Source organism: Portunus trituberculatus, chromosome 40 (genome assembly GCF_017591435.1).
Source record: "Portunus trituberculatus isolate SZX2019 chromosome 40, ASM1759143v1, whole genome shotgun sequence".
Lineage (NCBI taxonomy): Eukaryota > Metazoa > Arthropoda > Malacostraca > Decapoda > Portunidae > Portunus > Portunus trituberculatus.
The window spans coordinates 22663524-22676971 of NC_059294.1; the positions used below are offsets into that span (position 1 = coordinate 22663524).

The 13448-nt window shown below is 40.9% G+C and overlaps 1 protein-coding gene across 1 annotated transcript in view; it reads left to right on the forward strand.

Moving 5' to 3' along the window:
- Positions 1 to 10259: 10259 nt before the first annotated feature.
- LOC123515876 overlaps positions 10260 to 13448 on the forward strand; it is a 173163-nt gene continuing 169974 nt past the window's right edge. Inside the window, exons 1-3 of the mRNA XM_045274760.1 lie at positions 10260 to 10329; positions 10809 to 10968; positions 11218 to 11406. Coding sequence (XP_045130695.1) covers positions 10260 to 10329; positions 10809 to 10968; positions 11218 to 11406 — 419 coding nt within the window. The remainder of the gene's footprint in view (positions 10330 to 10808; positions 10969 to 11217; positions 11407 to 13448) is intronic.

Here is a 13448-nt window from a genome sequence, read left to right on the forward strand (position 1 = left end):
GCGCAGAGCCGATCTCACTGGAAACATTACTGGTCACTATTACTTTTGGAGAGAGAGAGAGAGAGAGAGAGAGAGAGAGAGAGAGAGAGAGAGAGAGAGAGAGAGAGAGAGAGAGAGAGAGAGAGAGAGAGAGAGAGAGAGAGAGAGAGAGAGAGAGAGAGAGAGAGAGAAAGGGCTGGGTAATGTTGATGTCACATAAACATTTCTGGTTCATCTCATTATCACATCAACGTCGCCTCTCCTTCACTCAGTCGTGTGTAGGAAACAGAGCGTAGTTTTAGATGAGTCTGAATCCACACAATACGAAAGTCCCATTAGCATTAAATTCTGTTCCTCCAGCACTCCATCCCATCCCACTAAGCATCTTCCTTCACTTTTTTCCCTCACTCCCTGGTCCCTTCTATCAACCATCCTTCTCTCCCTCCCTCTTCTTTCCCTCTAATCCCTCCCTCCCACCAGGTCGCCAACCAACATATATTTCCTATTTTTATCGTAGCTCTCATCCAATCACTGACGAGTGTCATTTTTTTTTTCTTTCACTGCAATCACTAATGGCACACACACACACACACACACACACACACACACACACACACACACACACACACACACACACACACACACACACACACACACGCAGACTTTTGCTGGGTTTCAGATGTCAGGTGTTCGATCTTATAGTCTTGGTTTTTAGCTTTTAGGCAAAGGCACTGGATATTGCACACAAAAATACATCAACAAATGGCTAATGCTCTACAGTGTATTGTTAAAAAAATTCCTCTGTTTGACAAAGATAAATCAAAGTGAAAAAAAAAATAAATAAAAATAAATAAATAAAATAAATAAATAAAAAACAGCTGAGGGGAAAACCTGATGTAGTCTTGTATACACGTTAGATCATGTCGTGGTGTGACAGCTCGAGTGTGGCCAAGCAAACTCCACATACGTTCCGTTCAATTTACAAGCAACACATAGCAATGACTGATGCCAATACTTGTGTTTACTTCAATATTACTTGCTGTGAAGGGGGGAAGTCAACTACATATGTCTTCTATACGTTTGACTCATATAAGAGTGGTTAGCATGACCAAACTAAGCATACTACTAATATCCCAAACCAGTACCATGGTCTACCAGTTCTCAATGTGACATTCTCGTGAGGATCCAATCAATCCCTGGTAGATTCTGAAGACTGTCACCATTATTCTAATCTTCTAAGTCCCGCAGGGGTGAGTGCAGTGATCGTGATTAAGATGAAGGGCCACCTCCATTGTGCTGGGCGTGACGATCGTGAATGCGGAGAGCACAGAGTCTCCTTTCAGTGCAAACATTATGAAACCAAACATTTCTAGTAGGTATGTTTCCTTGTGTGTGTGTGTGTGTGTGTGTGTGTGTGTGTGTGTGTGTGTGTGTGTGTGTGTGTGTGTGTGTGTGTGTGTGTGTGTGTATTCACCTAGTTGTAATTTTACAGGGCCTGGGTATCATACTCGTGTGGCCCAGTCTCCATATCTACACACATCCAACTTTCCTTTAAAACTATGCACACTCCTCGCTGACACCACCTCCTCACTCAAACCATTCCACACCTCCACACATCTTTGTGGGAAACTATATTTCTTCACATCCTTCAAGCATATTCCTTTGGCTATCTTTTTACTATGCGATCTTGTAGTTCTATTTAAGTTTTCCTCTCTCAACATCATTTGCTCATTATCCACTTCATCCAGTCCGTTCAACAGTTTATAAACCTGTATTAAATCTCCTCTTTTTCTTCTTTGTTCCAAGGTAAGCAAATTCATTTCTTTTAATCTCTCCTCATAGGTCATTTCTGCCAATTCCGGAACCATTTTTGTTGCCATTCTCTGCAATCTCTCCAACTTCCTTATATGCTTCTTTTTATAAGGGGACCAAACCACTCCAGCATATTCCAATCTTGGTCTAATTACCGTACTAATTAATTTCTTCATCATATCTTTATCCATATAATGGAAGGCTAATCCAATATTTTTTTATCAAATTATACGTTTCTCCAAACATCTTATCAATATGAGCCTCAAACTGCCCATGGTCTTGTATTATCACTCCCAAATCCTTTTCCTTTTCCACCTTTTTCAACACTACTTCTTCACCCATCTTATATGACCCTCTTGGCCGTCTTCCACTCTTCCCATCTCCATCACATGACTTTTGCTCAGATTAAATTCCATTTGCCACCTCTTGCTCCACTCCCAAATCTTATCCAGATCTGCCTGTAAAATTTCACAATCTTCTTCACTCTTCACACACCTACACAACTTCGCATCATCCGCAAACAAATTAATATAACTGTTTACTCCTTCTGGCATGTCATTAATATATACAAGGAAAAGTATTGGTGCCAGCACTGAGCCTTGTGGGACTCCACTCTCCACCACCAACCAGTCCGACTTTGCATCCCTTATTACCGTTCTCATCTCCCTCCATCTCAAGTAGTTTTCCATCCACTTTAACACTTTTCCTTTCAGTCCTCCATAAATCTCTAATTTCCATAACAGTCTCATGTGAGGTACCTTGTCAAAAGCTTTCTTTAAATCCAAATATACACAGTCCATCCATCTCTCTCTCTCTTGTATTTTGTCAACCACTCTTGAATAAAAGCTCAGTAGATTTGTTACACATGACCTCCCTTTCCTAAAGCCAAATTGATGATCCGATAATAACTTATGATCCTCCAGGAACCGTATCCAATATTTCTTTATCACCCTCTCACAAATCTTACCGACCACACTTGTTAGTATAGTTAAGAGGCTCTTCCTTACTGCCTCCCTTATAAATGGGCACCACTTCAGCTACTTTCCACTCTACTGGTACTTCCCCTGTTTCTAATGAACACCTTATAATATCATATAATGGATCAATCAATTCTTCTCTACAATCCTTCAATAATTTTCCTGAAAATTCATCTGGTCCCATCGCTTTATCATCTTTAAGTTCCTCCAACATTTTATATAACTCCTTTTTAGGTATCTTAATGTCATCCATTTCCTTGTACATTCTGAGGCTTTACAAACATTGTTTCTTCAGTAAATACTTGCTGAAACCTATTATTTAGCAATTCCGCTATATTCTTAGGCTCATCTACTATCCCTTGCTCTCCTTTTAATCTTTCAATGGACTCTCTCTTTTTAAGTTTACCATTTATGAACCTGTAAAACAATTTTGGATGTTCCTTACTCTTGTCTACAATATCTTTTTCAAATTTTCTTTCTTCCTCCCTCCTTACCCTCACATACTCATTTCTCGCCACTCTATAATTCTCCTTATTTAGTATATTCCTGCTCTTTTTCCATCTTTTCCAAGCCACATCTCTCTTTTCCTTAGCCTTAACACAAGTTGCATTAAACCAATCCTTTCTTTTGTGTGTGTGTGTGTGTGTGTGTGTGTGTGTGTGTGTGTGTGTGTGTGTGTGTGTGTGTGTGTGTGTGTGTGTGTGTGTGTGTGTGTGTGTGTGTGTGTGTGTGTGTGTGTGTGTGTGTGTGTGTGTGTGTGTGTGTGTGTGTGTGTGTGTGTGTGTATGCTAATGTGCGATTTAGATACATAAATATAGCACAATACATATTCGTAAAGTAAACGGAAATGAAAGAAGTCTAAAGAACACTTTCGGTCAGAGGTGAAGCGTTCCTCGGTAGGCCTGGCCACACCAAGAATGTGCCAATGCAGGCTGGCGGGTCACGGTAGGGGAAAAAAAAGTCCATGTGGGACAAGGTTTGGGGATCTGAGGCTCGTTTCCTGAGAGAGGTGGGGAACGCGGTCGCCTTTCCTCAGAAAGGTTGTTAGCTTTCTTGGCAAGGAAGTTGGCCGAGTGTCTGCGATTTACACCTTCCTTCCTGCATGTCTTCCATTAGGTCACAAAACTCTCCACGAAGTGATTTTCATTGTAATACTACGAAATAACTAAACTACAAACGTTGCTTTAAAGTTGAGGCTTCAGATAATCACTACACTCGTATCGAAAACACCGTCTAAAAGCTTCCTAATTAAAAGGCATCTGAATATATATATATATATATATATATATATATATATATATATATATATATATATATATATATATGAAAACTCGTATTTTTCTACGACAAAGGAAAAAAAATGTGTACTGGGCGGTAATCTGTTGCTCCAGCACCTGATTAACACCCGTTGCGCTTAATCATGCTGTAGCCCGTGTGTCAAAAGTCATTTTTCAATGTTTAGTTGTGGTTAGTGGTTCGTTCTGCGAGCTCCTGGTTTCTCACTGGTCCTTGGGTGAAGGCAGGTTTTCGGTTTTATCACTGCGATGCGAAACAATCAACAACACCGGAAGTTAAACACCAACGTTTTATAAGTTTCAATAAAAAAAAAAAAAAACTGCGGATCAAAGAGAAGAGATTTTACAATTTCTACCCAGTTAAAAAATTGGAGAAGGCTGTAAAACAAGTAAAGATGTCTCAGACTGATGAGTAAGTAGAGAAAGATGTAAAAATAATAGTCAAATAATTGAAATTGATTAAAGATGGTGTTTATTGTGCGTGGTGACTCATAGTGGCGGGATGAGGCTCGATCCTGCAGTGGAATGAGCTCTCTTTACAGTGTGTGGCGTAATGCGTCTTTTTAATGAAGTGAACTGTGACTTTTGAGTTTGGTGGAACGGGGACGTCGCCACACCTATTAGTATGTTTATAAGTAAAGATGACATGCAAGAATGTTCTCTCTCTCTCTCTCTCTCTCTCTCATTAGTTTGTTGTAGATTTTTTTTTTATTTCGGGAATAATGGTTTCATTTGGCTGATTTGATAACTAAAGCTATGTGTGTGTGTGTGTGTGTGTGTGTGTGTGTGTGTGTGTGTGTGTGTGTGTGTGTGTGTGTGTGAGAGAGAGAGAGAGAGAGAGAGAGAGAGAGAGAGAGAGAGAGAGAGAGAGAGAGAGAGAGATGTATGTGAGGATGACGAGCGGACGCCTCAGGGACCAACAACGCCCTCTAGAATCGCGGCAGGAACCTGGCAGTTGGCGGCGCCTGAGTTACGAGTGGAATGGCCGGGCTTTACATGCCGCCGCTGTTGAAAAAGTTACTCTCCATCTTAGTTGAATCTCTCCGCTAAGGGTAAAACCTGCTCCTTCCTCGTCCTCTTGAATACACAAAGCTCTTACTCTGGGAATAATGGAAGCTGAGGAGAGAGGAAAGGACAGCGCTCTTCGCCTCATAACTGTCTGGAAGCTAAAAATATTGCAGAAGAGACAAAAGATACGAATTCGTGGAGAGCGTTCCCCTTATGATAGTGTGCAAGCGAATCACCAAAAACACCAATGCTCCAAATTCCGGCATTATTATTTTGCTTTATGGCCGTGCTTGTGTAAAAGAATACGCAGTGACGTTGGTTGAATCATTAAATCATCCCCGGCCACAAAGAGGCAGGAGCGGGTGTGTCACGGCAGCCGCGCCACACGGCCTGCTGTACCTGGCTTTCACAGATGTCAAGTTTGTCCCTCCCTCACCTTCCGCTCGAGCCGCGCTGAATATCGCTGCTGACACATTCACGCACACCGCTGTAATTTACATTGAGAGTTGCTCATGCACACTAAGCTAGGCAAGAGCCACCTGTTTCCGTCGCGTAATTGCAATAATTATTCACAAGAGCAGCCTCTTCCTGCCTTGGGCTATTCTAAGGTTGCGTTCGCCTCAGTTGACGCCTGCTTCATGGATGCTAGACTCTCTCTCTCTCTCTCTCTCTCTCTCTCTCTCTCTCTCTCTCTCTCTCTCTCTCTCTCTCTCTCTCTCTCTCTCTCTCTCTCTCTCTCTCTCTATATATATATATATATATATATATATATATATATATATATCTCTCTCTCTCTCTCTCTCTCTCTCTCTCTCTCTCTCTCTCTCTATATATATATATATATATATATATATATATATATATATATATATATATACATATATATATATATATATATATATATATATATATATATATATATATATATATATATATATATATATATATATATATATATATATATATATATATATATATATATATATATATATATATATATATATATATATATATATATATATATATATATATATATATATATATATATATATATATATATATATATATATATATATATATATATATATATATATATATATATATATATATATATATATATATATATATATATATATATATATATATATATATATATATATATATATAGAGAGAGAGAGAGAGAGAGAGAGAGAGAGAGAGAGAGAGAGAGAGAGAGAGAGACTTTATTCTTTAGTTGTCGCCGGGTTCGTGGTGCGAGTCTCTGTCCATATGCACCTTAAAAACGTGCGATGTGGGAGCGACGTAGTATATCCTCTTTAGTTATAAAAGAAACTTCAAAATTCTTTCCATGCAAGAAATGCAGTGACTTCAATTAACATAGCGAGTACGACAAAATGAAGACCGGTGAGTGGCGTGTCTTCAGAATGGAAATAATCCACCGTCAAACTGTCACAAGGAAAGGATAAAATAATGAATGTATTCATAACATTACTAGAAAAAGCACATGCATTGTCTCACAAGAGTCTGTGTCCTCTGTTGGGAAAGTGAGATATCAGAATGAGGCACCAAAAAAGCGCCACACAATCTTTTCATCTTTTATTGCATAATGTAAGAACGGTCTTCGTGAAATTAAGTACTAAAACATAAATCATAAACAGGATTGTGTTATCAATATATATCAAGTTATGATAAGTATAGAAATAATTCAATATTGACTTGTGAATGACCCGACCAGCACTTCCTCCTCCTCCTCCTCACCTAGTGCAACCGTTCCAGCATGACTGTTTTATTAAGACCATACCAAGAACACTAACTCATTAAGACCATTCCACAAAGACTATTACAGCAGGACTATCACACTAAGATTAAATTTTAATGGTTGTATATAAATGACTATTCCAACAAAACCATTTCAAGCACATCATTCCACCTTGATCATTTCACCAAGCCCATCCCACTAAGACCATTTCACCAACACTATTTTACCAAGACCATTCCATCAAGACCATTTCACCTAGACCATTTCATCAAGACCGTCTCACCAAGACACTACCTCGCATTGCACACCCACATTCCCATCATCAAATATCACCAATCACGAATACTAACTTCTCAACCCAGAACAGGGCAAACTGAGTATACTGCAACAGTCCTTCCCTTCCTTCTTTCCCTCCCTCCCTCCCTCTCTCCAGCCTTACTCGGCGTATTAAAGTGAAATCACGCACGTAAACACGGTAATCTGGCGGCGTCTCCTCGAGAAGAGCGTCGCCTGTAAAGTTGTTGTCACACCGACTGCCTACTATACATGTCATATATTGCTAGGATCAGATTGGGGTGTTATTATCACTCCCTCCTATTCCGGCTCTATAATTCCTACTTCTGAGATTATCTTAGTCACGGCTTTCTCACTACGCTTTATTACTCTGTTAAGTACTCAGCGGATTCTGTCAAAATATAAGGAAGAAGAGGAATAGAAGAAGGAAGAAGAGGAAAAAGGTGATGGAAGGAGAGATGGTGGTAGACTTGCTGCTTGGCCGCCATAGAAACTGTACTATATCCTAGTCTTGCACATTTAATGGCGTGTGTCTGCAAGGCAAGCCAGAACTTTGTCCTTTTAACGCATCTTCTCTCATTGGCGCTACTCAGAAGAATGAATATCTCTATTTCAATGATAATGGGGCTGGAAAATCAACTGAAGCTCATGTCACATCATTCAGTGCATGGCTCTAATGAGACATGTGATGGTGAAGAAAACGAGGTGTTGAGCATTGCATGTGTTCGGTGCCTGATTAATGATTAGCGCAGAATGTTTCCTGAAAGAGTTTGTTCCAATTCTTGAAGGGGTAGCCAGCCTGCCTGCACGCATGCATACACGCACGCACGCTCACACACCCACTCACCCATCCAGCCGTCCCATCAACACACACACACACACACACACACACACACACACACACACACACACACACACACACACACACACACACACTATTGTTGTTGTTATCGTTATTATTATTATTATTATTATTATTATTATTATTATCATCATCATTATTATTATTATTATTATTATCATTATCAGTAGTAGTGGTAGTATTAGTATTAGTATTAGTATTAGTAGTAGTAGTAGTAACAACAGTAGTAGTTAATAGCAGTTGTAATTTAACAATTACCGTTTAACAATAAAATTAACTCGAAAAACTTAAAAATCTTGCATTCCACACTTGTATCAACTGAAATATGAGTACATTAAGATTATTACAGTAAGCAATATAATTAGAACTAATTTTAATGCTGAAATGAACATTCTAAACTTTGGCAATGTAAAGGGATAAAAAGCAAAGCTTTCCAAAACATTAAAATACTATGAATATACAAAATTAATTTTCCAAACAAAACGAAAAATAAAGTGAGTATGATTGTTATGCTTTTCATGATATTGGTGCTCTTCCCGCAATGATACAGACAAGGACAGGACGGCAAACCCAAAGAGGTGTGTCGGATAAGGTAGAGTAATAACTACCCTTGAAGGAATTATGATATACCCTGAAATGTCAGCGTACTAAATGCAATATTGCAGCCTGATAGTCGCACTAAATCACAATCTGGCATATGAAGGAAGACTCACGACTACCACCACCACCAAACTACCAACGGATAGGCGTGACCATTATATCTTTTACTTATTCTTTTTTCTCATTAGCTTATACGAGTTCACTGGCTGAGCAAGAGAGTGGGAATGAGAGAAGTACGAGTATGTCACAAAACCATAAGACGTCAGATACACTTTCTTCCAAAATCGACCGTGCTCATCAGGCAAGCTTTGTGAGGGAATGCAGAGCGCGGGAGATATTGGGAACGTCAGCGAAACTCGTGGCTGGCGCAAGCTCATCGATCCTAGTGAGAATAATTCGGGATGAAATGAGCGGCTGCCTCGAGGCCTCAGCCTATAGATGGGCGAGGTGATGTGAGCCCAACCGCTAGAACTGCTGGGACGATGAAGCTTTGGGTGGTGTGGCAACAAAATAAAGACAAGTAAAGTAGGAACGTTTTTTTTTTTTTTTTTTTTTTTAAGCAGGGACTAGGAGATGACAGAGGTAATAATTGTTTGTCACGGAAAGAATTATGGGAGTTCCAATAATGATCAAAAAAGCATTTAGATCGAAGTCATGAGATGTGTGTGTGTGTGTGTGTGTGTGTGTGTGTGTGTGTGTGTGTGTGTGTGTGTGTGTGTGTGTGTGTGTGTGTGTGTGTGTGTGTGTGTGTGTGTGTGTGTGTGTGTGTGTGTGTGTGTTTCACTTAGGTTTTAGTGCATCTTTTAGTATGTTCAGAATTCCTTCAGTTATTCAATCAGTGTGTATCCATCACGCTTTCCTTAGAAAGAATGATCAAGAGTCACCTTTTTTTTTTTTATGGTTTATAGCACCTTTAGGTATACTTGAAGAGTATGGGTAGCGCTGTTAAGCTTCCACCCATTAGTGGCGCAGGTAATTTTATTTATACGGGTACCAATACTAGGGCCCATATCACCACCCAAGCGCATATTTTTGTGCAACCACCTAGAACCTGGGGATCATGGTGACATGTAGGTAACTTTAAACCACTCGACAAATGGCAAAGTCTCAAGGCGGTACGTGGTGGGATTCGAACCTACTCTCTCTCTCTCTCTCTCTCTCTGACAAACATGCATTCACGCTCATTCCAAACACACACACACACACACACACACACACACACACACACACACACACACACACACACACACGCAGAGAAGGATGGTGGTCAGAAAGATAAACATCTCCTACCACTTCCAGGTCAAGACACTAAAATCCCATTCGAGATCTTTACGGCCTCATCAGATGCGTCATGTGTGTGTGTGTGTGTGTGTGTGTGTGTGTGTGTGTGTGTGTTGCAAATCTAAAGCCCCACCACTCGTCCCTGCAGCTTCTGATCCTTAGCCGCGCCCTCCTGACGGGGACGCAGGCAGGCAGGAGGCACCGGACGCAACAAGTTAGCCGAGTCATTAATCAAGATGCAGATTAGCTCAGAATCTGGCGAGCGCTTAGCACCTCTCGGCATTGTCCCTCCTCCCACCTCCTCCTCCTCCTCCTCCTCCTCCTCCTCCTCCTCCTCCTCCTCCTCCTCCTCCTCCTCCTCCGCCTCCTCCTCCGGTCAAGTACGTGAGACGATGGGGTGCCTTCCTGGGTTGCATGATTTGGTCATCGCGGTGATAACTGTTTCCAGGTTTACAGGAACTCGTGTGTGTGTGTGTGTGTGTGTGTGTGTGTGTGTGTGTGTGTGTGTGTGTGTGTGTGTGTGTGTGTGTGTGTGTGTGTGTGTAAGACCCTGCAGACTAGCAGGAATTCTAGGCACTACTTAAGGAGGTGATAGGCGGGGATGCAGCATTCTGCCTTGATTGTATCTCTCTCTCTCTCTCTTTCTGTGTGTGTGTGTGTGTGTGTGTGTGTGTGTGTGTGTGTGTGTGTGTGTGTGTGTGTGTGTGTGTGTGTGTGTGTGTGTGTGTGTGTGTGTGTGTGTGTGTGTGTGTGTGTGTGTGTGTGTGTGTGTGTGTGTGTGTGTGTGTGTGTGTAAGTAAATAAGGTTGATGTAATATCCCTGGAGCACATTATAAGGCGACGTTACAGTAGCTTACTTAGAAAAGGGGAGCAGGAGTAGGAGGAGGCTGGGTAACCCTAACTGGCGGCGCGAGGAGCGAGGTAGAGTCAGGCCTCGGCAGGAACAGCGCGAAGAGGACAGAGTTGGGACGGCAGTCGGTGGGTGGACGCCGCGCTGGGCACACGGGGCGCCGCGGGTTTGGAACTATCTCGCTCATTCACGCTGACTCTGCATCTTACAATTACACATACATATACAGACACACACGTATACAGACGCAGGTATAAAAAAATATACAACTGAAATCATATCCGAGAAGCGTTGTGCAATATAGGAGGCAAGTTTGTGCCATGAACACAAGTAAAAGTGTTATGAACACAAGTCTTCGCGGTGTGTGGATGTGCCTCTGGCCTAAGTGATGACAAAGGACACAAAACGCTCCCCAGGGCATGGCAAGAGCAGGCTGAGCCGCCATAAATATATTCATTCAAAGTATTCTGGATTATAAAGTGACTTTCCTCTCCTTGCAGAAAACATTTGTCTTACTGTATAGCGAAGGAGGAGCAGGATAACATTACTAACACAACAGCGTCATTAAAGACTAAGGACGCCTTCCAGGTGAGGTCGTGGGGTGTGGTGGTGGTTGACACACGGCACCTCACCCCACCTAACGCCACACGCCGCCTTGGCTCTGTCCGCAACGTCTCTCTCATCAACAGGTAAGTCATCAACTGGAATTATGCATTCTTTCTATCAACGCTTCCACACACCTGGTCCTCACGTGCACTATTGTTGCAGGCGAGGTCACCGCCTGAGCATCACGTTGCAAACAGAACGCGTTCCATTATCCCCTCACACACTATTTCTCTACGTCAAAGCAACATAATCATGCACTAGACTTCCTGAGCTCTCAGGTTCCTCTTCCCCTTAAATGAGGCAGCGAGGCCCGAGAGAGGTACCAACGAAGGGGCATACACAAGAGTAACAGATGGACTACAAGCGCGGGACGGTCGTGCGGAACATCTGCTGCCACCTGGGATGTCTGTCTCATCTTGGCTGATATTGTCTGTTTCTCTCTGTTGAAGGAAATTTGTTTGGTGTTGTACTGTGTGTCTTCGCGGACAAGCTGCACAGGAGGATGGAGGCTGCGCTAGTAATAATCTAAGCAATGCAAGACATGTGACAGTAACAATAACAGCAACGATGATAGTATATTATAACTATTATTATCATTATCAGTAGTAGTAGTAGTAGTAGTAGTAGTAGTAGTAGTAGTAGTAGTAGTAGTAGTAGTAGTAGTAGTAGTAGTAGTAGTAGTAGTAGTAGTAGTAGTAGTAGTAGTAGTAGTAGCAGTAGTAGTAGTGAAAGTAGTAGCAGTAGTAGTAGTGAAAGTAGCAGCAGCAATAGTGTCAGTAGTGATAACAAAAAAAAGTATTATGAAATAAAAACACAAGATGAGAAAATAAGGGAAGCCACAAGAAATCATCAGGCAAACACGTGGCAGATACCATCACCATTAAGCATCACCACCACCACCATCATCATCGACACCATCATTCCTGAGACATGCAGCCTTAGAATACGTGTCTCGACCTCGACTCCAGGCTGTGAAACTCAATAAGGGCCGCGAACACTGGGCGGTCACCTATCCAGCAGGAAAGTTAATTAGCGTGAAAAAATAGAAAAAAAAAAAGAATAAAAACCATGTACTCGATTCCTTTTTAATTTACATTCGTTTTCATTTTGTAGTCTCGAGTCAAATTCAAGTGACTTTTATTCACTCAATTATGTATTTGTTTATTTGTTTATGTTGCGTGCTTGTTTCGAGGAAGGTAAATATACAAGAGTGAATTCTGCGATGAATAAACTAATGAATAACTAAATAAATACGCGGATAACTAAAGTAAAGTAAGTGGTTGGATACATTAATGATTAAAAGAATGATATAAAATCAATAATGAATTACCGATATCCAAAAAAATCAAAAGGTAAAAGTACATAAATAAAGAAAAAACATATATACCTAAATTGTAGTTTATAAACAACTCACGGCTCTACTCTCCGTCAGACAGTCTGTTGTGACCCACCAATTACTTCACACCTTCATCAATACTTCAGCATGAACACACACTTGGCCTTGAAAAACTGTCCGTCCGCGTCGCCTCCATACTACTCATTAGGTGAGAGTATAGAGGCTTAACGCCCTTAAAGCACGACAGACACCAGTATTGCCGTCAGTACTCACCGCCCCTCCCTCCCTCCTTTCTTCACTCACCGGAACCTCTCCACCTTATCGAGTAATGGCTGAACCATAGCTACTTGAAACCTGTAGCCAATGATAGACGAAACGTGGTTGTTGTTGTTGTTATTATTATTATCATTATTATTATTATTATTATTATTATTATTATTATGATTATCATTATTATTATTATTACTATTATTATTATCATTATTATTATTATCATAATCATTACCATCATTATCCTTACTGTTGTTATCAGCAAAATTCTAAGTCAGTTGTACTAATATTACATACAGTAGTGGTAGTAGTAGTAGAATTATCATCATTATTGCTATCATTATTATACCATGTCATTACTAAAGGTGGAACAGTAGCAGCAGCAGCAGCAGCAGCAGTAGTAGTAGTGGTGGTGGTGGTGGTGGTGGTGGTGGTGGTGGTGGTGGTGGTGGTGGTGGTGGTGTGATGATGATGATGATGATGATGATGATGATGATGATGATGATGATGGTGGTGGTG